Source organism: Taurulus bubalis, assembly GCF_910589615.1.
Source record: "Taurulus bubalis genome assembly, chromosome: 17".
NCBI classification, from domain to species: Eukaryota; Metazoa; Chordata; class Actinopteri; order Perciformes; family Cottidae; genus Taurulus; species Taurulus bubalis.
The window spans coordinates 12,404,836-12,430,483 of NC_136605.1; the positions used below are offsets into that span (position 1 = coordinate 12,404,836).

General features: G+C 42.7%; 5 protein-coding genes across 7 annotated transcripts; 3 read left to right on the forward strand and 2 right to left on the reverse strand.

The window, feature by feature from the left end:
• Window positions 1-1,074: 1,074 nt before the first annotated feature.
• Window positions 1,075-6,197, forward strand: ush1ga (Usher syndrome 1Ga (autosomal recessive); the record flags this gene model as incomplete). Its single annotated transcript, XM_079233325.1, has 3 exons — window positions 1,075-1,238; window positions 4,209-4,662; window positions 5,397-6,197. 3 exons carry the CDS (start codon window positions 1,075-1,077, stop codon window positions 6,195-6,197), a joined length of 1,419 nt encoding a protein of 472 aa, XP_079089451.1.
• A 2,413-nt stretch (window positions 6,198-8,610) lies between these two features.
• Window positions 8,611-11,659, forward strand: LOC306749990 (E3 ubiquitin-protein ligase TRIM16-like; the record flags this gene model as incomplete). The annotated part of the gene is made up of 6 exons (XM_079233357.1): window positions 8,611-9,024; window positions 9,204-9,299; window positions 9,391-9,624; window positions 9,866-10,037; window positions 10,276-10,350; window positions 11,110-11,659. The coding sequence occupies 6 exons, from the start codon at window positions 8,611-8,613 to the stop codon at window positions 11,649-11,651; spliced, it is 1,533 nt and encodes a 510-aa protein (XP_079089483.1). The 3' UTR covers window positions 11,652-11,659.
• A 496-nt stretch (window positions 11,660-12,155) lies between these two features.
• amn (amnion associated transmembrane protein) lies at window positions 12,156-13,652 on the reverse strand (the record flags this gene model as incomplete). Its single annotated transcript, XM_079233529.1, has 1 exon — window positions 12,156-13,652. The coding sequence occupies exon 1, from the start codon at window positions 13,581-13,583 to the stop codon at window positions 12,156-12,158; it is 1,428 nt and encodes a 475-aa protein (XP_079089655.1). The 5' UTR covers window positions 13,584-13,652.
• A 1,648-nt stretch (window positions 13,653-15,300) lies between these two features.
• Window positions 15,301-17,437, forward strand: LOC306750219 (proton channel OTOP2-like; the record flags this gene model as incomplete). Its single annotated transcript, XM_079233614.1, has 6 exons — window positions 15,301-15,694; window positions 15,771-15,907; window positions 16,014-16,072; window positions 16,150-16,274; window positions 16,352-17,157; window positions 17,267-17,437. The coding sequence occupies 6 exons, from the start codon at window positions 15,301-15,303 to the stop codon at window positions 17,435-17,437; spliced, it is 1,692 nt and encodes a 563-aa protein (XP_079089740.1).
• A 1,229-nt stretch (window positions 17,438-18,666) lies between these two features.
• On the reverse strand, window positions 18,667-25,445 carry hid1a (HID1 domain containing a; the record flags this gene model as incomplete). 3 transcript variants are annotated; one of them, XM_079232982.1, is made up of 19 exons in its annotated part: window positions 18,667-18,730; window positions 18,818-18,976; window positions 19,057-19,148; window positions 19,241-19,327; window positions 19,404-19,555; window positions 19,872-20,099; window positions 20,251-20,415; window positions 20,593-20,671; window positions 20,770-20,921; window positions 21,002-21,092; window positions 21,182-21,322; window positions 21,409-21,465; window positions 21,562-21,769; window positions 22,337-22,453; window positions 22,564-22,670; window positions 23,178-23,294; window positions 23,625-23,795; window positions 24,567-24,716; window positions 25,380-25,445. In XM_079232982.1, 19 exons carry the CDS (start codon window positions 25,443-25,445, stop codon window positions 18,667-18,669), a joined length of 2,403 nt encoding a protein of 800 aa, XP_079089108.1. The 3 variants fall into 3 exon arrangements, with proteins under 3 accessions (XP_079089108.1, XP_079089109.1, XP_079089107.1); XM_079232983.1 differs by having other exon boundaries at window positions 19,398-19,555; XM_079232981.1 differs by having other exon boundaries at window positions 23,148-23,294.
• Window positions 25,446-25,648: the final 203 nt, after the last annotated feature.

The following is a 25,648-nucleotide window of genomic DNA, read 5'->3' on the forward strand; positions in this document are numbered from 1 at the left end:
TTCGTGGACTTGTTTGTCTGCAGCAGTAATGGAAAGTTTTAAGTGAGAACAATCAAAAACGCTGACAAACAAATACACCGGAGTGACTCTCTTTCTTATTTCACAATGAGACATCTATACTTGTGTGTTCTCAAATGTCTGTGCAAATAACATCCTGCACAAGTTTGTTGCACAACTTCAGTGCAGTGTGTCAATTCCTTCCTGATGGATGAGTTTGAAAGGTTTCAGAAATGTTTTCAGATTGAATAGAAACATAAAATGTAAATATTCCACCAGATGCATGGACATTTTGTTTTCACATCAGCCATTAAAGTGTATCTTGACTGAAGAGGTGCAATAAAGTATACAACATGCAAAATCCAAGTTTCATCAACACCTCTTGTTTGTTAATAAAAGAATATAAACATAAATCAAAATGAAAAAGCCACTGATGCACCGTAGATATGTCAACGCAGCTAAAAGTGTCCGTGTGGGAGTCCGGTTTTTCTGATATTTATTGCAACTTATTGTTATTACACCTCTCTAAAACAGCACACAAACTAAATAGTGCCACCGTAATGAAGGGATGATTAATTGCAGGACTGTTGCATTAGATGTCTTTTTTTATTTAGCTGAATGTACCTGATAAACTAGCAACTGAGTGGATATCAGCATAAGGATATTCTCTTTTTTATGGTGATTATTGAGACCCTCACCAGATCAGAGAGCAATGGGGACCTCATTAGATTAAAATTATTATAATCTCAGTTAGGATTACAACATGAATTTATCTTTGATATTCAAAGACTCTTATTGTCTATTTGTTATATTTTCTTGAAGGTTTTTTATGGGTTGTTTTTTAAGGTCCACCTCGGCCACCGGGAGCACTGTTACCCACGCGCTGGAGCGCACCGCGGCGTCCCTGGATACCGGCGACGCGCTCCTCCACCGACCAGGACCGACTGGCCCCGGAGGAACTACGGGACACATCGGCACTTCAGCCGGTCTGCTCCCACTTACATCGCCGCATGACGACGACGATGGTGGGGTTGATGAAACGCAATGGAGTCGAGCAGGGTGGATTAATTCTGCACCATGAATGACAGGTACCACAAGGCGGCCCGGGATGGCTACCTGGACCTGCTGAAGGAGGCGACTCGGAAGGATCTCAACGCGCCGGATGAGGATGGCATGACACCGACGTTGTGGGCTGCTTATCACGGCAACCTGGAGGCGCTGCGGCTGATGGCGGCGAGGGGGTGGGTAGAGAGCACTGGCGTCTGTGTGACTAGGGTGTGTGCGTAACACGGTGTCCATCTTCAGTAACTCTTGGATTAAACATTTTAGAGCAACAGTGTATTTTACCATTTTTCTTTCTTATTTCAAACAATGGTAGTGTCAGATTGGGCAGAAACAGGGAAACAATGGCCATATTAGATACAACAATATTGCAATTTGAATATGTTTTGCAATTGATACGTATACATTTACCAACTAAAGTAAGTGTACACCAGTAACAATGTAGGTCACAGTTTGTTTGTTTTTACTTTAACATAGGGGAGAGAAGGGGCCCTGATACCAACAATATAACCTCAGGCTTGTCTGGCTAAGAAGTGCCCTTTTACCTAAATTTAGCTTTGACCAGATATTGTCCTAACTTTGTAACTTTATGATCATCTGAAAGACCAATATGTCATGGCAGGAGAACTGTGTAATATAGCACCTCCTTGTTATTTAACACAACATTGTTCATGAAAGCACCAATACATGAAACGAGTCGTAGAGATATTAATACAAGTACAACATGTTATGCAAGTCCTACATTCAGTGACAGGTTTTACTGTATAACAGCTAAAACATCTATGCAGTCTCATGAAGAGACTTGTAAGATATACATTTTTACCCATTCCTGAATCATTAACTTTTATGTAAAAGGAAGCATTTCATTTCATCAATTATAACTACCAATTTGATATCATCACAGGGAAAAGAAAACGATTCATCAAATTAACAGCAGATCATTTTAGGAGTCACGTCATGGTATAAATGCTGCTCCAGCAAAGTGTGCAAATGTTATTGGTCGTCATGAACAGCCCATTCCTCATCTTTTCTGGCTGACCTGGTTTGCTGTCAGCCAGAAAAATGAGGCCCATTATGAATCTGCTTAATTGAGTAAAGTGTGTGAGAGACGTACTGCAAAAGTGAAACAACATCATTCATCAGTGTTTGCTTTAGTGAATGCAAAACAATCTGATTTGAGGACTTTTTGTTTTGTTTTACAGTTTTCCTAAAACACAACGCAACAAAGGTAGACTTCCAGCCTATGTGATAATTCTAAATTCCCTATTTCCCACGGAATAAGTGTAAACAAGCTTCAGGAGGCATTCTGCTCCCAAGAACATATAGTCCTCTATTGATGGCACATAAAGTCCTGATTGACATGAGGTATTAAAATTAAACATTAATAGCTGCCATAATGTTTCACAGAGGCCCCAAACTCGTGAGACCCTGGCACATAATGAAGATAAGTTTAATACTGCTTGACGATGTCATGGGAAAGATGTCATGCAGTGCTATGTTTGACAAGTATATTGCACCGGGCAGCCTGCAGTAACATCAAGCTGTCATAGGAAGTGAAGATACAGCCCGTGATGTGATAAAGAGCAGGTGAGGGATAAGTGGGCAGAACTAGCACCACTGCAGTCAGCATTTTACTCGGACAGACATAACCTATGACACATAAAGCTGTCATGTTAGATGGTCGCCAGCGCAAAAGCATATTGTATAATCTGAGGGTGATAAATATTTCTTCTCAAAGTGAAAGCTAATAGCTAATTGCTGTTTTTTTTTTTTTCATCAACAGTTTATAGCATGTTATGTTCCTTCATTCCGGCAGAGGACTAACAGTGCAATTCCTTTGTTTGATTATTGTTTTATTGTCACTTTCTGGGCTGTTTGGAACATGCTGTCCATCATGCACACTGATGACAACCATTTCCCTATAGATTCGAACTCAAGCACCCCCTGATCCTTAAGCTGCTTTTGCTGTCTGAGCATTTTGAAGCCAATCCTGCGCAGACCAAAAAATAAGCAAGGGAGCTGAAATCAGAGTGAAGCTTCACAGCTAATCGCTGCCCAGGCTGGATTCGGCAGATCTGACACACATTACCTGCAAAAACCTAACAACGCAATCCATCAATAATACATTTGCCCTTCGACAGTAGCTTCACATCCATCGTATCAAATATCCAGCATGTCAGGGTTACATTGGAAGACAAGGACAAGACACAAGACAATTCGGTAAACATGTCATTTCAGGGTGGTGTGACGCCATACAGATGAAATATAAATACAAAAGAATTTAAAGTTTAAATTTGTTTACATTATTTAGTTGCCATGGACACAGACAAGCTCTATACCATTAATAAATCCTGTAAAAAACAACAAAACCAATGTGATCAGTTAGACGCTTAATGGAATACTAAAGATTTGAAAATGAGAATAATAAGTAAACATGTGAGCTTGCATACTGTATTTTTGCAAATCAGGCTCATGATGCGAAATAAAAATAAGAAGGCTGCACACACATCTGTCCTCCACATCTTCTAAACAGCTGAAGTCAATGTTTTGACTTGAGGAATTCAGCGTGACATCACCAGCCATGCACAGTTGTGCTTTTTGAGTCAGGCGCATCCTATTAGGCCTCCCCTGAAACTGGATACAGGTTGTGTAGCAGTGGCGCTGGCAAGCATGTGGTCATGTTACAGAAAAGGCAGCAACAGTGCAGCACACAGAGAGGTAAACCTAAGGTCGTGTACTGTCAGCCAAGGGTAAACATTGTTTATAGTTCTTGTTATGGCCTCTGCATATAGTACATTCCTTTCACAGATTGCTGTATCAAACCCTCTATTTGCCAAATGGTCAAAGCCTTTTAAAAAAAAATGAATTGCCTATACGATCTACTGTATAGTTGGTTTTCCAAAAGGGCAATGTGGTGTTCAAACTATAAATTATTAAATAAGGCCCCATTAACAACCCACGGATGGCAGGTCAGTGCTGAAAACATAATCAAAAGATCATATGCTTACTCATAAGTGAGTCATCTAAACAGAGGTCCGGTATCCATAACCTTACTAACAGTCTAAACAAGAACTGGAGACATTTAATTAGTAAATATGAAGTCACCTGATTCAAAATATAGTATCTAACATCTTTCTGTTGGCCCACAGAGGAAACCCTGACAAGTGTGACATATGGGGGAACACGCCGCTCCACCTGGCAGCTGCCAATGGTCACCTCAACTGCCTTTTCTTCCTGGTGTCTTTCGGCGCCAACATTTGGTGCCTGGACAACGACTACCACACGCCATTGGACATGGCCGCCACAAAGAATCACATGGATTGCGTCCGCTACCTGGATACCATCGCCACCAAGCAGACGGGCCTCAACATGAAGCTGGTCGGCAAGATGAAGGACCGGGCGTTCCGCGATGCTGAGCGGCGGATCAAGGAGTGTGTGAAGATGCAGAAGAAACACCACAAACGCATGGAGCGGAGATTTCACAAGGAGACCTCTGAGGCTTCTGCGTCAGACGTCATGAGCTTCTCCAGTTACACCGGCAGCTCTATTAGCCACAAGCTGCATAGCTTAAATGCAGCCACAGTCAGCGTGCCATATTCTCAGGTCAGCATTTGTGTTGTATCTATAAAGGACAGAGTCTGTTTGTTTAGCATGTTGGCATGTTTGCTATACAGCACCAGACACACATTCTAACTAAGGGTTGTTGTTAGTTTAATCACTATAAACACATTCTGCATTATGGAGAGTCTTTAGGTAACGGGACACGATTTTGGTATCGGAAGCGTTCTGATTTCCACTTGTAGTCCGAGTAGTATTGACCAATCTCATTTGAGCAGGCTTTGGTTCAATGCAGGTAAACAGTCCATGTGGAGATCAGAAGAGGTGGAAGGCATTGGCTGAAATCCAATCTGAGGGTCCGACTAACGTTTGATGAGGATTTAGCTTTTTATTGGTTTAAAATTAGCTTGTAAACTGGGAGTGGAAAAGTAAAGAGTTTACCAACATTGTATACAATTCATCCTCTGGGCACCATGAATGTATGTTCATAATGTCAATGCAACCAATCCTGTAGTTGTCAAGATATGTCATTAAAAAAGAGAATGAGGGGATTAGACGGATCACCAACGACATTGGGGTACATCCTCTCGGGACCATGAATGTCAGTACCAAATTTCATGACAATCCAGCCATAGTTGACCTACTCCAATAGCCCACTAGCATGACCAGCATTGTGACATGAATGGAAACCTGAAATTTGGTTACTAGTTATGTTTTGAAAATCAAATCCTCTCATTTGAGATTGTGCCTAATTACTGTATTTTTTCATGTCCTGTTAGGCTACTCTCCATGCCACAACCCGAGGGAAGACAAAGATTCAGAGGAAGCTGGAGAAGAGGAAGCAAGGCGATGGGACATTTAAAATCTACGAGGATGGGAGGAAGAGTGTGCGCTCCCTCTCTGGACTTCAGCTGGGCAACGATGTCATGTTTGTCAAACAGGGAACTTACGCCAACTTAAAGGACCGTGGCCGCCGCAATATCCGTGACATGTTCCCCAGAGATAATTACGATGCCATTTCACGTGCCATTAGTGAGCCGGACCTCCACGGGCCCGATGTGGACTACTCTGAGATCAGCACTGACTCGGGACATGATTCCCTGTTCAATAGGCCCGGTCTGGGCACCATGGTCTTTAGGAGGAACTATGTGAGTGGGGGGATGTTTGACATCGGTAGTCGTGATGAGGACAGTGCAGACCGGTCAGGCACTAATGTGCGTCTGCGCAGTCGGCTGCAGCATTACCCGAGCGCAGATGAAGACAGCATCGGCAGTGCACGCAGCCTTCAAGAGAGGAATGTGGAGGAGCTGCCCTGGGATGAAGTCGAATTAGGGCTGGACGATGATGATGAGGCTGACACAAGCCCCCTTGAGGTCTTTCTTGCCACACAGAGTATGAGTGACTTCGTCTCCATTTTCAAGAGGGAGAAGATTGACCTTGAAGCGCTGTTGCTGTGCTCTGATCATGACCTTAAGAGTATCCGCATCCCCTTAGGACCAAGGAAAAAGATCTTAGATGCCTGCAAGAGACGGCTGGAGACCATAGAGGACCCAGACTGCATTGAGGACACAGAACTGTGAGTGACAGGATTTTCAGTTATACAGTGTTGTGAGGAAATATTTGGGCATATTTGTTATGCTGTGTTTGCACTCCAACACAAATCATCTTCAGTTACAAACCGTTTCTTCTCTTGTCTTTATTCTGTCCGGCAGATAATACAAGTTGCTGTTGATGGCCCCTCCTGCCATGAGCTCATCCAGGCTTATTAAAGGTCAGTGGAGCATTGTGGAGTGAATGTCACGTATGGACAGAGAGGGCGCAATGATTTGCCTCTCCTGGTACCTCCGTGGTAACAAAGCAGAAAGGACACTGTCAAGAGGAATATGTCAAGCAAGAAGAGAGGGGTGTGAGACAAATCCCTTGCAGAATCATTTTACAGCATCTTGTTAGCCTCAGGAGGATCACTGTACATATATCTGTATGTGGGTCGGTTGGAGTCCCCTGCACTGCATGTTTGAACAAACTGAAAAGCAATTGTCACTCAGAGTGCAGTTAACAGAGAACTGATTGCGGGGTCCATGTCCCCTGAATGTGTTGGCCCCCGTGGGGTAAATCCTACCACCTAATGTGCCTGCATTGCTCGTGCCTAAATACCTTTGACATTCACTTTATTGTAACTTTATTATTAACTGTTTCCAATTGCAATAGCCTGAGCAACATTTTCACCCAGAGCCACTCGACTGTTTCCTTATTCCATGTCTGTAAATGTTTACATACAGCGAGCCATGTCAGTCCAAAAGTGGCTCACTGGCAATGCAGGCCAATTGTTCATTGAGATTACTGTTCTGATTTACTGTAGAATGTGAAAGCACAATATCTTATAATACACATTATAGCATGTTGCAGTTCTATATTTTGCATGTTTAGTCCATATGTATTTATTAACCTTTGTATATCACTCATGTTGTTCTTGACCATATGTCTTCCAAGTGTCTGCATCTTATATTTTTTAAATAGCATCTGCACAGGATCATACGTTAATGTTTATAATCTAATTTTTATAACAATTAGGTGGATTTTAAATAATAAATACTAATGTTTTAATGCTGGGAATTACTTAATTGATATAGATCCATACATTTTGCTCTTTTCACTGCACTCTACTGACTATATTTCATCTGCAGATTAGCTCAAATTGGAGAATAAACTGTACGATGTGCTTCTATAAAGCAGGGCCATGGTTATCATTGAGGCCACGTCTTCTAATCACATTTTCGGGAATTTTATGATTCTACAGGGTTCTATGATTACACATTTTTTAGGGAATATCCTGATGCTTTAAAATGTTCAACATTGTGACTTGCTCTTTAAAGCTTTTTAACTAGTTTTAGATAACATGAATATAGTATAGCTTCTACCAGAATCACAGTACAACTAAGGAAGTGCGCAGAAGGCTCTCAAAAAACATGTAGATCATGTTATAGGTCGATCTAATGAAGCAATTAAATGAAAAATAAGATCATGTATAAAGAAAACAATAATTGAACTACTCAGAAAATGTCTATATCGTTTGGTTGGTAGCTACATTTAGATGGTTGGGATTCTACTGGCCTCATTATTTCTAAAACCCTGCTATAAGCTATACTATACTCACTTATCAGTGAACCAAACATTTAAATCCGCTGAGTTCATTGCATTGTGTAACTAATATTCACTGTATGCATTCATGGTTTTTACAGGTCAGTGTAAATCCTGTCTCAGTTGCTTCCTGTTTACAAAGACATCATTTTAAACCTCTACCAAGACTTTGGTATGTGAGTGAGGTGAGAGAGAGACATCCCAGAGAGCGGAATATATTTGTTTTGGCATCTTCAGCCATCGTGATAATCCTCACGTACTGCTTACACACCAAAACTAAGCGTCACTGATACCTCTGTACACGGAGTCAGGAAGGCCTCTGCCATGACATTGTTATGAGAAGGAAACACTGTGACACTCCCACATGGGCCCTGTAGCATCCCTAAAGCATCTATACACTACTTTACGTAGACTTTAAGAAAAACACTTCTCTTATTAGTGACAGAAGCCAGACACAACTGTTTTCTTATCACCATTATTGTTGAAATGCACCTTTTAAAACCAAATTTGCCAGAGAATGGAAAATCTCGGACAGAATGAAAGAGAGGATGTCCATTTCCCTCCCTGGCTTGGTCATAATATGTCATTTCCTCCCCTCATCTGAGTAATCTGCTGTGTTTAGGCTTAGTCTGGTTGGATACAGAGAGAAGAAAAGAGCTAAACAAGGGAGGGGAGAAAAATGAGAACGCTTCAGCTGGCTGAGTACAAAATTCCGTAGGCGTGGTTTTCAATTATTTCCTTATGGTCTTTAGATCTCAGTAAAAGGCAGGAAAAAGCAGCCGTTGTGGAGTAACTTGTGACTGACTAAAGCTCAACTAAATCAAGTTTGAAGGGACGAGGTGACCACTCTCAAACATGGCTACTCTCAGCAGTAATAATGAGGAGAACTTGAAGGAGAGTCAGCAGAACGTGGACGTAAAGGAGGAGCCGAGGGATCCTGCCATCGAGGCGTCCGGCACACTGCTCCCACAAGATGTATTATGTGACTCCTGCATGGACAGACCCGGCAAGGCCCTAAAATCCTGTCGGACCTGTCTGGTTTCTTACTGTGAGGCCCATCTCAGACCTCATCTGGAGAACACCAGATTTGAAAACCATCGCCTGGTGGATCCCCTCCACAACATTGACTGTCAGACTTGTGAGGTTCATCAACGTCCTCTCGAGCGCTTCTGCCTGATGGACGGCTGCTGTGTGTGTCTGGACTGTGAGAACCAGGAGCACGAAGGCCACACGACTGCATCTGTTGGGGAGGCACGGATCCAGATTGAGGTCCTAACAACGCAACACATCTTCATTTTATAATTTTTTTATATTTGCTTGGAAATGTAAAACCATTTCCTTTTATCATCTCAAAAGGGAAACATATTCATTTAAGATGTGTCATTAATGACTTTGTATTTTTGCAGCAGCTGTTGCAGTTATATTTGTGATGATTGTTTGTGCTGTAGACTGAGCTGCAGAAGCGACAAGAAGAGATCGGTCAAAGTGCCTCAGCAGCTGAGAAAGCAATTGGAAAGTTACAGAGTAACAAGGACTTAATTAAGGTATTTTACATGCATTTTGCATTAATCCAATGCTTAATGGTCTGTTTTTTGGTTCTTAGACTCTTTTTTTCTTCTTTTTCCCCTCTGGCAGTCGTCAGTGCAGGGGGTTTTTGTTATTGTTGAACAGCAGTTTGCCAGGCTGCAGAATACCGTGGAGGAGGCCCAAAAAGGGGTGGTGGATGTGCTGGAGGGAGAGCAGAGGAAGGCCCTCAGACAGGCAGAGGGCATCCAGGCACATCTGGAGCAGAGGAAAGCAGAGCTGATGAAAACTGTGGCCCAAATGAACAAGCTGTCCAGGAGCAAGTCCGACGTAGACTTCCTGCAGGTACAAAATATCTGAAATATTTAGGATAATAATAAACAAGTCTCATGTCTTGGATTAACACATGATGTTCTCCGAAGCATTTATTTTGGATGCTGGTATGTTGACAGTGTACACAGAGCAGGAACTTCATCTCTGCAGTTATTTGACAAAGTACTGAATCTGAAAAAAAAGTAGTTGCATTTTATTTAGCAGCTTCATTTTGCATCGGAAATACATGTAACTTTTGTTCTGCTTGTTCCAGGAGTATTCAGAGTGGAAGAAAGGCGTGACAGATGTATGTCTGCCTTGTCCGTACATCAACCGCATGGACCATCTGACCTCGTACGTCCAGGTAGTGACTGATTCTACGCAGGAGCTGTGTGACCTGATCCTCTCCTCCTACAAGGACAAACTGAAATGTATCTGTAAAAGTGGTGAGTGTATATCACATTATATACCTTAGCTTACATCTTATGGCTCCTTAGAGAAAACAGCTTCAGGCATGCTTTCTTCAGTGTATTTTGTTCGGTGTTGGTTTTAGCCAACTTTATATTCTCAATCTTTCTTAGCTCAGGTCCATTCTTTTAAAACCTCTCTATTTATCAGCACATTTAGTTGTAGAAAGAAATCCTTGAGTCTTATCAAATAACCAAGTAATCTCTCTGCAAGTAGGTACACAATCCCAGATGCCGGAATCTGAACCTTCTCCCCGGCCTGATCCTGAGACGCCAGAGGACATTTTGAAATGTAAATACACTTTTCAGTTTCTGTCACAGTTTTGGGTTGTTTCTAGTTTCCTGTTTTATTTTGTAGTCCTTGTCTCTCTGTTTCCCTGCACTCCCTGCCCCTGTGATTGCCTGCCCTGTCCGTGATTGTGTCCTCCTTTTGCCTTCGTTGTATATACCTGCATGTTTCATCGCTTTCTATCTGTACGTTTTCTAGTGTTGTTTTGTGACTTCAGGGCTCTCAAGTGTCACGCATTGAGCGTGACTGTCACGCATTTCGGTCTTAAGTCACGCCCTCCCGCCACACATCGTATTTCTCACGCTGAAAAAGGCTATTTCTAGGCTATTTAATGTGCCGCTGCGCGCAAACATGACCTGGTCGCGCTGCCCTCACCATGGAGGAATCAAGCACGTCTCCCCCGAATCCCCTGGACTCATCAGCCAATCAAAAAAAAGAAATGGGCGGGGTTATTATTGACCCAGAGTAGCGTCTATCTTAGATAAATTGCTCAAATAACCTAAGCTACTGTAAGCTACTTCATTGAGTTTCCTTTCAGCGAAATGCTCTGAGGTAATCTGAGGGGGCGGGGGGATATGTCACTCTTACCTGTCTTAAAAACTTGAGAGCCCTGTGACTTTGTTAAGTATAGTCCGCTATGAGACGCAGTTTGCCTTACCTGGACTCCTGTCGTCTCCTCTGCTCCTGCGTTTTTGCCTCGTGACAGTATTTTATGTTCTGTGTTAATATATCTCCACAAATTCTACTTCCCATGTATTGTAGACACAAGGAGTTTGACCTTTGACCCAGACACCACACATTGTTTCCTACGTGTAACAGAGGACAACAGAAAGCTGACCAACACCAGCCCCTGGCAGCACAGCTATCCAGACCACCCTAGTCGCTTCGAATATTGGCGTCAGGCAATAACTTCAGACAGCCTTTACCTTGGGAGGCACTACATTGAAGCAGAGCTGAGAGGGGAGGGCGCACATGTAGGAGTCACATACAAGAGCATTGATCGTAAAGGAGAGGAAAGCACCAGCTGCATCACTGGGAACGACTTTTCCTGGTGCGTGGGAAGGAACAGCCGAGGTTTCTTCGCCTGGCATGCTGGTGTGGAGACGCCCTTGGATGTCCCTGATATTACAAGATTTGGCTTGTATGTCGACTTTCACCGAGGCTCTGTGTCTTTTTATGATGCCACCGGTCCTATGAGGCTGCTCCACAAGTACACGGCGGATTTCATAGAGCCCTTATATGTTACATCCTGGCTGTCAAAGAAAGACAATGTAGTTTCTCTCGTTAATGAGAAAATAATGTAACAAATGATAATCTGCCTTCACTGTATTTATATATATATATATATATATATATATATATATATATATATATATATATATATATATATATATATATATATATATATATATATATATATATATATGTGTGTATAAATGTTTATTGAGGTTACATAAGAAGGTATATAAAGTTATGGTACATATGGAGGATTTGTTCACATACATTGAAGGTAAGATTTACTACCATCTAGTGGTAACATAAAATGTAAGAAACCTGTGAAGCAGTAAGCGTGTTAGGAATTTACTGCAGCTTTATTGCAACTATATTGCTCTTGAATGTGACATGATGGAGGAAATAAAGAACATAGACTGTCAACAATTCTTTTATTTGTTGTACAAGTACATTTGCTGAATCGTTATAACCCTAAAGAGGATTTATTGTTCACAAAGGGTCTGTAAAATCATCAAGTTAATACAAAAGTATACTTTAGAAATCATTAACCTCCTTAAAGTCCACTGCAGTCAACTTCAGGCATTAAAATCAGTTTCATTCTCGTCATAAACTGGATTTACAAAGTGCACACCTGTCTGAGTCATGGAGATTGCATGATTAGTTTCAGCCGCATACACGCCAGGAATATCAGGCAGCATGTTGGGCCTGTCAAAAATGGGATTATCAAAGCCGTGGTCGATAGGCCCGTCAAGGTCTGCAACATTGCTGCTTCTTTTCAAGCTGCTCAGAGACGGCAGCGACGGCAGTGACGATGGCATTTGAACATACCCCTTGCGAATCAGGACCACCACGATGATGCTGAGTGTAATCATAATCAAAACTCCAAACACAATTCCAACCACCATCCCAGCGCTTCCTCCAGTCTGATCGCTGCTGCTCCCGGAGGAGGCTTCAAATTCAGCCCCAGTGATTCCCAGTTCAAAGCCATGAGTAAGGGCATCGTTCACTATATCTCGAACTAGACCCTCAGACTGCGATCCCTTCTCTCCATCCACAGCAACCACCTGGATCTCAGGTGAGGTACCAAAGGGGATGACCCCCATCAACCGCTGTGACTTGAAGACTTTAGACATGCCCAGCTGAATGGATTTGTATTTTGGCACGGTAAGAAATAGATGATGGACTCGTTGCCTGTACGTTTGCAGGTTGAAACCAGCGGCATAGTGAATGGTGACAATGGCACCACAAACACTACAGCAGTGTCCTACAGGGAGGAGAGGCTTCTTACAGCTCAGAGAGGCACATAATACAGTGTTACATATCCGCTGATGGTTTGCAGAATTCCCACAGTCGCAGCCAGAAGGATCCCCACACTCTTGGTTTCCAACTGTGACGACAGAGGATCCGTGAAACTGCAGCTGGCCTGAACGCGAGCTGAGATAATGGGAGAACTCAGATCCGCTATCAAACTTCTTCCCCAGCACTTCCACTGATTTGACAGGAATGCTAGACTGGCTGGAGCTGGTGTCCACCCTGAAAGAGGAGCGGGGTTTAAAAACCACATCATCATACTGGCAAGGGACGCTCTCATCGTGCACTGAGAATAAGAAGTTTCCTCGCTGCAGGTCTTCAGAAGTTGCAGCTGCCTGCCACAGAGCTGGGTTGAACCACTGAAGGGACTCAGAATCTTTGAACTGGGTCGTGACACCATCTCCGCAGCCTGGATCTTTTCCGCTCACAACATAAAATCCAGCTCCTGAATTCAGGATGAACTCTCCGTCAACCGGCAGCCTCATCTCCTGCACAGCATGCATGTTCTCCACGAACACGGACACTTGCCTCTGGGCTGGAAACTGAACTACGTCGTTGCCACATGGAACATCCTCTTTGTCCCAGTTGGTCTTGTTCTCATAGTTGGTGTCAGGAATCCACTGTTTGTGCAGGGCGTCCACTGTCTCGACAAGACAGAGGAAGAGAAGGAGCACGTCTGGTGTTCTCAGCATCCTGAATATTTGTGATGGACTGAGAGAGCGTACAGTGACCTTTGTTTCAAACCGTGTGATTAACACATGAGCGCACACAGCTTACCAGTAAAGTTGCTGAGCTCTGCATCACATCAACCTGCAAATGCAGGTGACCTGTAAACGATTTACAATTCTGCAACAACATACCTGCTTTACTGTTTGTCTATTATATATCCTGAACACTTCTGAAGACATTTCTATGGATTTTCTAGACTCCAGTGGTCATCATCAGGCATCAACACCAATTATTCTTTTGCAGGGACAATATTTTCTGAAGGGATAACTTCTGGACAGTCACCGTAGCTCCATCTTAGCCTGGAAACTTAGCTGAACATCAAGAAAGCTATTAAACTGATGACAAAATAAAATAAAAAGTCCTTTATGGGAAGCAAATGTAATAATGTACCTCTCGTTAATATGAAATCCAATTCAGTTCCAGATATAAAACTGAATATGACATTAATGTTGTGTTTAATTATACAGCTCATGAATACGTTACTATTGCTTTCCTAACACCTTCATGTAACTGCTTCTTGTATTTGCAAGCTATATATTGGATTTACAAAAGTGTCCAGTCAGCAGGATTTCACTCATGAAACAAAACAGTAATCCTGCTTTCTGGTACAGGTACCAGGACTATGCATGACACAACACACACACACACACACACACACACACACACACACACACACACACACACACACACACACATACCCTCATTGAACCTGGTCCTCCCCCGAGGCAGTGTCCAAATGTCGGGCCTCAGTCGCATGCTGTCTATAAAAGTAAAGGTCTAGGTTGTTGACATGAAATATCAATAAAATGCGTTGCCAAAAGGGAATTAACTCGGAAGTTACGACCGGAGCTGCTCTCTCAATAATTGTTTGAGGAGACGCGACTAATCAGCCGAAAGTATTTCCACCTGTTTATCTTCATTTAGGGCACCCGATCTGCGGGGATCTGCGGGGATCCAGCTCCTCTCTGCTCCTCCATATTCGTTGTATTTCATTTTTGCAATGATATATATATGAGTGGGTTTTTTTTCTTTTCCGTTTGGTCACGAGGACACCATGAAAACTGTAGCTCAACAGATTATCCGGAACTGCGACAATCTTTTCTGTCGGTAAATGTGTGATCTTCCACCAACTGCAGAGTGCAGTTTGAAGTTGTGTTAAAATAGCGTATACTTCAAGATGCAGCCATAGCCAATTTAATGTAATCCAACTTACTGTATCTGCCACAGATTCAGGATTTGACACTCCGAGTTGTTGACATGCATTGAGGTTGCAGTTGTGTTGTAGCCTACTGGACTGCATTATAGTGAAATGTGTTTCAAATAGTCTTCTCCCCTCATGCTTGAGGGGAAACAGAACGTGAACATCTTGTGTCCATGGGTTAAACTTTTGAAACGGAAAAAAAATGTATATTTATACATTATGCATTTAGGGAGGAGTGGGTGCAATTTTAAAGACAGGAATGTATTTTTATTATTTTGGGTTTGGGAAAAAACTCATACTTATACCTAAATATGTGTCTGGAGGGAATATCTTCTCTTGCAGTGTGTCGGCACACCACTGAGCTTGGGCTACAATATGTGTGGTTAAAAATAAATATTTTTGCAGCTGCTAACTTAAACGGTGTGGATTAATGCGTCTTTTTCTAAAACACTTCATGACTTGTATTTTTTTGTAGAAAAATGTCAACGGATGTTGTTGAGGCCCGGCCATCCAACATTGAGACGGCAGCACAGATGGACAACATCCTTCATCTTCCCAGTCCTTCACAGACTTTCAATGGGGAGGCTCGAGGGAGCGTTCACCATGTGGAAGCAGTGATGGAGAGGGCCCACCATGGTGGTGGATGGCTCCTATCTGGCATCATCTGCATCAACATCCTGACCCTGGGCTGCGCTCTGGTGAGCGGCAGTGCCTTCAACAGCGTGGCCATTACTGCTGTGCACAGGCAAATCTTCCTCATCATTCTCCTCCTCCTCACCATGTTGTGGATGCTGTTTTACACAGTCGTCACCTCTAAAAAGGATCAAGCCGTCTTGTTCAAAGATAGCCACGCTGGGCCTGTGTGGCTCCGAGGTCAGTACTTGCCGTTTGTCTGTTTATAAATGAGTCTCGTTTCAAGGCTTAATCCCTTTTAATGTTTATGTTTCAGGCGGACTTCTGCTATTTGGGTTTCTCAGTCTCCTCATGGACATCTTTAAAATCGCCACCTATGTGGGCTACCTTCACTGTGATTCTGCTGTTAAAGTTGCCTTCCCTGTTGTGCAAGCTGTATTTCTTATTGTCCAGGTTGTTGCATTTTAAAAACATGACTTATGCATTGCAAGAATATGCATTCTTACTTGCACTGTGGCTGGGTAGAGGAAAACTAAACTAAAACCTGTCTGTTTTGTAGACATACTTCCTGTGGTTTCATGCAAAGGACTGTGTGCAACGACACACTAATTTTACACGGTAAATTATTTATTTCACTCACTAGAAAATGTACCCTTTTTTAATCTTGCAGGACACTCATATTTTCACTCTTCCAGGTGTGGGCTTACTCTTCTAATTTCAACTAACCTGGTGGTGTGGATGGCAGCTGTGACTGAGGAATCCATTCACCAAACTGAGATTCCGGACCTAAATGTCAATATCTCACACAAGATTTACAGAGGTATATGGCCATGGTTTGTTTTCAATTAATTCATGGATTCATTGAGAGAAAAATGAACTCAAAACTTTCCGTTTCAGCCAGCTATGGTGACATAAAGTGTAAATGCAGTCACTCGGTGTGTGACACCTTCAAAGACGCCTTCTACTACCTGTACCCCTTCAACATAGAATACAGCCTCTTCGCTTCGGCTATAGCCTACGTCATGTGGAAAAATATTGGTCGCCTTGTTGGGGATCACAGCCACCAGAGTGTAAAGTTCTGTCCAAAGGATGTGCGTTTGGGACTCGTTATGGGAATACTCCTGGTGGTGGCAGGACTCGTCACGTTCATAGTGTACGAGGTGGACATACTGACGGAAGACGAGAAGAACAGAAACAAGGCCCTGCTGATTCATTTCGTCATGAATATAGTGATAGCGAGCCTGATGTGTCTCTCCACTGTGATTGGCTGCATCATGTTCAGGCTGGACCACAGGGAGCACGTATCCGAGAAGAACCCCACCCGCAGCCTGGACGTGGGGCTTCTGGTGGGCGCCTCAATGGGGCAGATCATCATCAGCTACTTCACCATCGTGGCGGCGGTGGCGACGGGAGCCAGAGGGTACCTGAACGCCCTCAACCTGACTTGGGCGGTGCTGATGGTGCTCCAGCTCGGTCTGCAGAACTACTTCATCGTCGAAGGCCTCCATAGAGAGCCTTTCCACGTGATGCAGGAAGCCGCTCTGCACACAAATGCTCACGCCTTCCGGGAACATCCAGAGATGAGCGTTGTTCTGGAGACTCATAAGTCGAGATACTCCATGACTTTGAGTCCTGAGACGCTAAGTTGGAAGAGAAGAGTATTGAAAGAAGTCTGTGCCTTTCTGCTGCTTGCTAACATCATTGTAAGTTGTATGCTTAATTTATGTGATCACTATAATTGCAACAAAGCAAAGATCTATTTGTTTTCCTCTTGAAACGTGTCCTGCTTATTCACCCACTCTGTATTAACAGCTGTGGATCATGCCCGCCTTCGGTGCTCGTCCCCAGTTTGATCATCCCATCGAAATAAAATTCTACAAATTCACAATGTGGGCAGCCATCGTGAATATTGGACTTCCTTTTGGAATCTTCTACCGCATGCACTCTGTCGCCAGTCTCTTTGAGGTGTACTTGATCTCTTAGATGGACTTAATTTTGAACATAATTGAGAGTAATTTTATATTTTGTTTATTAAATGTTTAAATTTAACTTGTAATGTTAATAAATGTTTACGTAAAAGAAATTGTGTTACTTGTCATTAGTTGGCAAATTAAATTCCCAAATTGTAACCCATATTGCTGGTAAACCATTAAAAAAAAAAAGAAGTAATGGGACAGTGGCAATTGGATGCCCAAAAAACTCCCAAGGCAGTATCTCTATCTAGTTATTGCTCACTGGAGAGGAACATGGTGACCCCTAGTGATCATAAAGTATAGAGCAGCTTTGAGTTTATGCAGCATGTTGTAGCCAAAATTCATGCAACTGGTGGATAAAGTAAAACCTTCTAAATAGCTCTGCACTTGATATGGATGGCTGGTATTGACGGTTGATTTAACTTGAGTTTTGGTGAGGAACCACATGGTGCATAAAGAGTAAATGGTGACTATATACGGATAAACCATATGTATTGCTTGAAAGGGATTCCCCATTAATTAAAACATATTGTTCAGTAATGTGACCAACACAGAATTCACAGATGCATATCATTATTTATATATATATATATATATATATATATATATATATATATATTCAGGATAATTTACGTAAAATACAATCTCCAACAGCAAGCATTGTAAGCATAGCCAGCCAGGACCTGGTCGTATACATAAAAACATACAATCTGTATAATTGTCTCCAAAAATCTGTAGTTACATTGTCACATAAACTACAACTATATTCACAACTCAAAGAACACACTTTAAAGCATGGCAAGTACAACAAGTAACGTAAAACACCAATAGTGTGCCGTCCAGGATATGTTACAAGCCTCTGTAGGAAAGCACCATATCTTCTATAAAGAGTCTGACTGCAAAGTTTAACAATGTTTCCTCTTTCACCTCCCTTTCTCTCCTCCATTCCGTCAAGAAAAGAGCTTCGGCCTTCAGGAAACGCTCCAGACATTCTATGGTCTTGAGGTCTTAAATGTACAAACCCCATTATTTATGGACAAAAATGATAGTTCAATCATCCGCCATCTTAATCTGGACGTTTCTCTACCGGAACCGTCTGAATGACTCTCCTACCCGGGTAGGTGGTGTACGCAGTGATGATGATTAGGGAGGCAAGTTAAACACAGTGAGGTTGACTGGGGAACCAGCAGATACTGAAGGAAGGAGAAACTCTGAATAGTCCCATTTCAAGTCTTCCGTCTACATTTTCTGGATCTCAAAAAGCCGAACATCAGTGTCATACCAGATAGGAGGGTCCACATTGCTAGAACAACAAAAAAAAGATGTTGGCATTAAGTCAATGTTGATAGACGACTATTTGCATAATGCTCTGCTCTTATTGCTGACTCACCGCAAATATACGACGCCCCACATGTAGGTACGAAACCACATGGCGGTGCCTGCGTTGGCCTGGTACTTTCTGATGAGGATTGGGTGAGGAACAGGCAGCAGGCCCACCAATGTGCCATGCTGGAGAAACTTCAGGATCTCTGATTCATCTGTTAGACCCCTGCAGTAAAATATTTGAGCACACTTAAAAAACTGATATTTCAAAAAGGAATACAATAGTTTAAAAGTTAAGTGACATACTTGTCAATGCAGATCTTTTCCACCTGGGGAACGAGAACTTGTAAAAGTCGCATGATAGTCTGTAGGGGTAGTTTACACTTCCAGGAGAGAGCCTAGGACAAAAAAAAAACGTAAATCTAGATCATTTATGTGTTCTGACAAATATCCAACATTGGAGAAGATGAGGGTGAAAGAAGTTACCGACCCATTCTGTTGTGGGAGCCCAAAATGATGTTGAAGACGCGCTTGACATAGGTCTTTTCTCCATTTCTGCTTCAGTGTAGAAAACATCCTAATAATTTGAAGAAATACATTAACTGACGTGCATATGCTTTTAAACAAACGCATGCACTCGAGCGCACACTTACTTCGTTGTCTCGGCCTGAGTTTGACTCCGTGTCGCTGGTCCCAACCACTGCATTTTGGTCCGAGTGGGCGGCCTGTGAGCGACCTGTCTTTGGAACTGAGACCATGGTGCCGTCATCTGACACCTGGGACTTCTCAGTCAGTTTATCAATGGCTGCATGAATGACAGGAAAGGAAAGATAAGTACAATTATTTTAACAAATCCCATGGAAAGCCCAAAACCAAGAATGAAAACTTGCATTGTGTCCAAAACCTGATATACTGTAACTTATTTATCTGTGCCATACAAACATAACCGTGAGCCACGTCTTTTCTTCTTTACCATGAATGTTGAATGTTAACATGTAAGCTGTGCAGGACAGAAATCCACCCCACAATCAATGCATGGTAGTCAATTTCAAAACATATTGAACAATGAGCCAGTTTTAACATTCAATCATAAACATCCAAATAGCACACAGAGTCAGTACCTGGTATAGCGACCAGACTGGTCTTCAGTGTACCAGGCTCTGCCGGTACAGCGGGGTGAGAGCCCTCCATGGATACAGTTTCCTGAGAACTGGTGCGGGAAATGACATCCGGAGACTTCCTCTTCCTCTGCAAAGCCTTCTGGATGGAAGCAGGATCAGAGGGCAGGTTGGCCAACTGGTGGAACACGTTACGTTTGCGTATGATTGCATACACCAGGTTGCAGTTTCCTGGAGGTGAGAGAGACGGAGGGACTGATTTACTAAACGAGCAGATGTGTAACAAAGTCCCTTCTAATATCTTGATCCTGACAGCAACTCTAAAAAAGCTTTTCAAATCCATGCAAGGCCAGAATTCTGTTTCGTGTCAGCTTACTCTTACCGTCAAATTGATATTGGATAATATTGTTGAAAGCCTCGAGAAGGAAGAACACAAGGTGATGGTTCTGGGCGACGGAGAACAGGAACCAGCTAGTGGAGAACGCCTCCAGCAGGTGGAGCAGTTTATTGGCTGCCACCATGGACAGGCTCTTCAAATAAGGAGATACTGCAGAAGGAGAAATGTTACAAAGACTGCGTCACTAAATAAAAAATAATAAAACATAACAGACATTTGTATTTGATTAAGTGGTATCTGTTTGTTATGAGATGGAAAACTGTTAAATAGTTGTTGTTGCAAAAGATATCTGTGCATTGCCAGACAGATGGCGCCAAAGCAACTCACCGTTTACAACAATAGTGAGGAGGCAGTCAAACAGAGGCTGGAGACGCTGGTGGCCTGTGGTGATAATCTTGTGAAACACCTAGGAAACAAACACAGTGACAGCTGTGAGCATGGACTGTGTCTCAATTTGGCAGCAATAAAGAACATTTCGGATGATGTAATGCAGTCGACGCTCACCACTATGAGCAGGTCAGCATGAGTCCCCGTGAACACTGGGATGTCCATCGGCACATGGACGGTGTAGGGCTTATTCAAGCGCACGCCAAAGTTTCTCTCCCCGCTCAGCAGCAGCAAAATGAACACACCGATGTGCATGAGTCCAACACGGGCTGCAGCCATGAAACACATCAGAAGTTAATAAAAGTTTACCTAGTAGAGGAAACAGATACGTCACTGGGATGAGACTCACACTGGTCAGCCCTGGCATCATTCAGGTAGAAGAGTATCGGAACCAGAATATCCAGCACATCGCTGCTCTTCAGGACAAAAAACAGGAACTTCTGTCGAGGGGAACAGAAAGGGGATTTTGTAGAATAAAAGCATATACTTTAAATCAAAGACACTATTTATTTTAGTTATTTGTTCCAACCTTGTTGAAGTCACAAAGCTTCCAGAAAAGCACCAACAGTTCTTGGTGGAACTGGATCTTCTTGGTAGAGTTCGGCAGGTACGTCTGAGTCAAAGGGTTGGTCAGCAGGCGAGCTAGGCCCTTCAGTACAAAGTCAAAGTCCTGCATGTGGAGAGACAGAAGGTGTGCTTTGGACATCTCAACAGGGAAAATCTTCAAGTATTTTATAGAAATGATAATCTGCAAACCTCCTCTCTGTGGATCCTTGACAAATAATTTACAAACAGATTTTCAGGGCCTGCAGACTGCAGAGAGAGGAAGAGATTCATTTGAATGATATTAAACACATGCGTACGATCATCGGACGGATTTCTGTGTGTGGTGTTAATGTGGTGTTATACCTCGTGTTCCTCCATGCTGGATGGCGAGGGGGGCCGGTGGGGAGCCCCTCCATCATGCTCCAGCAACACAATGAGGATCTGCACTGCTTGCTCCACAAGCTGCTCCCGGTAGTCGGAGAAGAGCAGGTGGTTGTATGGGATGCCGTAGCCCACTGGGTCATAGGCACACACCACATTCAGCAGAGAGGTGAACAGAGGAAGAGCATGTCTAGGAGGAAAACATGAAGATAAGAATCAGGTGCAAGAATATAGTTTTTTTTTAATGAAAGTCATACTGTAACTTCTTATTTGAGTCAATACAAAACGCTAAATGCTTTTGCTAGATTTCTAGTATGTGGAAGCATAATGAGCAGGAAAATCATTGACTGAATGTTAATAGTTTAACAAAAATAAGATCTCAACTTAAAGTCCTTTTAAACATTTTTGGGGGGAAATGGCATCCACATCTCACTTACAACTGAGCCACAAGCAATCTCCATGATAACTGAGCAAAATCTGATCAAGATCATTAAATTAATTTGAAAGCTCTGAACAGAACCGAGCAAGTGGTACTTGGACCAGATGTATTCATGTGTTTTTGGTTCAAACTCCTCTTGAATTTGTTGCCATGGCGAAATTCTTCCTCCAGGTAGTTTATTTACTCTCAGCTAATCAAGGTTTTACTTATTATGGCATTTCAAAATTCTGGTAAAAATGCGCTTTGTTGGTCGGATGGATTCATATCATCACATTATGTTTGTCCATACATTTGTGGATGTGCCTATCAGACCATTACCTATTCTCTGTGGAGCAGAAGAACGTCACCCAAGGGTTGAGGACACTGTTGTCCGATGAAGAAGGCAGGTACATGGCCTCAGAGAAGCAGGTTAGTAACAGCCTCAGCAACTCTGTCCTGAAGAGGATCAGTGGGAAAAAAAAGCACAAGAAGTGGACAGAAAAAAAGAATTAGAGAATAATTGCTACATGCTGCCGAGCACAGCTGCACGCAGCCGGCTGACTCACCTATTCAGATCATGGATGTAGTTGAGGGGAGGGGACTGTGCAAAGCCCACCCCGGCCTCCCAGATGTACTCACAGCTGTCTATAGACTGCATGCTCTCTACCGAGTCCTGGATGTGGTCACAAAAAACATGAATTAATTATTTTTATCAAAGTGCAGAATTAACATTTCTTAGAATATTTTTGGATTACATCAAATTGTTGTTTCAAGTCCTCGGCAGTTTATTGATGTATTCTAAAATGTATTTTCTGATCTGTCTAGTTGAGGCATAGTTTAGTTTTGGCAAGTGAGCTACTTGGTTCAGTAAACCATCACAGCTTAAACCCCATTCATTGTAAACAAAGTCGCAGTATGACGTGCGACATGTCTTTCTTTCTCAAGAGTTACAAGGAATTCTTCCTAGTGAGACTGACAATGTTTCATCACTCATGAACTCTTTCAACATTCTCTCTTCAGAGAAACTGGAATGACCGGTTAGTTGGGGAACGTTAGACCAGGAAAGAGGAAACAGGGTTAAAAAAAACATATTTAACAATAAAAATAGATTACGTGAACCAGTTTCCTCGTAATGCTTCAGCAATTACGAGGAAAAAGGTGATGAGACACTGGTACTCACGGGGCCTCTCCTATGGCTGTTCACAGTGAAGTCGGGGCAGAAGAGGAGGTCAGCGATAGCTAGGAGCAGCGACTCGGCCAGGGGTCGAGCTCCTTCATCATCATCCAGGTCATCTGTCTGGAAAGGATGGACAGAAATGTAGTATACACCGAAAGAAATTATGAAAATGGTAACGTGGGAAAAGTGTACAGCTGATATTTCCTGCTCGACAGGGAAAGAAGTGAAATACACCTCCTTAAAGCTGGAATGAGGAAACCAGCAATGCTTTCATTATAATGTATCTTATCATTGGAGTCAGTAAGCACCTGAGAAGCCTGATGAACACAATGTATTTTTTGTAACTGACTGATTCTATTTTTAGTTGGATAAAAAGTGTTAAGAGTGATTAAAAGACCAGTCTTGGTGCTTTTTGCCAGTAGGTGTCTCTTTCCTGTGCCCTGCACTTACCCCAGCCCGCCCAGCACCGGGCACCGTCGACCAGAAGAATCCTCTCCAGTCCTGGTCTTCAAATATGTAAGGAAGGATGCGGCTCAGGATGCAGGTGCAGTTGAGGATCACCTGCTTCTCCCTCTCTGTGGGGCATCCAGACTCTGCACCCTGGACCAGCTTCTCCACCGCCTGAGAAGACAAGAAATATGATCAGGGGGTGAGAATGAGGATGTGCCGTATGGAAACATCTGCTGACCAAGACACACAGAAGAAACTTGATCTAGTTTTTAATTTTAATAATGCAATTTGCTGTTGGTTCTCAGATAGTGATGACCCAATGAACATGCACCGTACCATAACCAACACCGTAGTTTCTTATACTTGTTTCATTCAATGTTATAATAAGTAAATACAAATGATTTCATGAGGCTGAGGCTCATACATGTAAAGTTTATGTAAACTTAATATACTTTCCAATGGGAAGTGCAATATAATAATAATATATACATGATACGGGGACATACTGTATGTTGATGTTGTTGTTTTGGGCCTTCAACAAAGAATAACTTTTTTAAATGGTTCATTATCTAAATTTAATCAACACCATGTTTCAGCCTTAACAACAAGATAACAAACCACTTCGACTCAGCTCAGCTTCAAGAGCTCTCGTCTCCTCCTCTTTATTTAATTAAGCTGTAACCGCACTCAGTATGGCTGTTTTGTTTCTGATATGCTTCGAACGGAAGCTGGTATGAGACGGGAAGCGAATGGAAAGGAAGGGGAGTTGATTCACTTATTCACATCTGAGAACCAGAGGCAGGGCCTTGCTGACAGACTCCTGTGTTGGGCTCTAACAAACAACATTATTCCATGATGTAGCCTCACAGTAGGGAGTGTCCTCTGCAATCTCATCTCGTAAACAAGTTTGTATTACACATTAGCAGTTCATACTGTGTGTACCTTATAGCAGAGAGTTGCTAAATTGGAGGGGGACTCCTCTCGAACAGCTCTTATCTCTGCAGCTGGCACCAGTGCAAAAACATCCTGGACTGTGGTGGTGGTGTCTGCCCAGAACTGGTCCCAGAAGGCATCGTCTGTGGCCTCCACTGGCTGTAGAAAATGTGTTTACATTTCAATTCCCATATATCTGAGCAAAATTAAGCATTTTTATGACCGTGATATTTGACATACAATGGCTGTATTGATCTTGCAGTGCAATAACATATAATTTTCCTTTTTGATCATAATGAATACATCGTTGTTTGGTCTTCATTGTACAGCTCGGCCTGCCTAATGGCAATGTAAACACAGCCTGTATTCCAGCAGCAGTTAGGAAACACTATCTGGCACACTGGTCTCAGCACAGTCCACCTGCCGCATCTGCAAACGTGGTCATTTCCAGACCTGCGTCATCAGTTTTGATTTTGCTCTCCCATCGTTTGTTTTATAATCTAAACGAAACATGTACAGCCTGAATAAATCTTTTTGGTAATCTGCATCGAAGAAACGGCCATCGTTTAACCAAATCTATGACAAATACGACATATTTGGAGTACAGTGCATGCAGTCTTTCGATACCGACCTTATAAACATGTCGATTATGCAAAAATAGATGTATGTCAGTTATAAAGCGCGCATGCAACATGAGCCTGTTCGCTTTTTGCCATCACATATGCGTTATCTCATCTCCTCGGAGATGCTCTCCAGCGGCGCTCATCGACACATTTCTGTATTTATCTAATTCTTTAATCCGCTGTATGGCTGCGAATGTACCTGCGTTTTGGTTGTCAGCTGAATCACTGCTTTCCTGAAGTTCAGTTTTGAGTCGGTGCTGCCCATTGCGATTATTCTCCTTTATACTAACAGGACCGCTGCTGCTGAGGATCCCTGTTAATCTCACCTCCGTCCTTCGCTTGAGTCATTGGCGGAGGCGTTTTTTTACTCTATTGGCTGGCTGGACCTGCACTCCTACAGGGTGTAACTTCCGGATTGGGAATATGTAAACCCCTCAGCGAGACAGGATGTTTTATTTTCAGCATTTA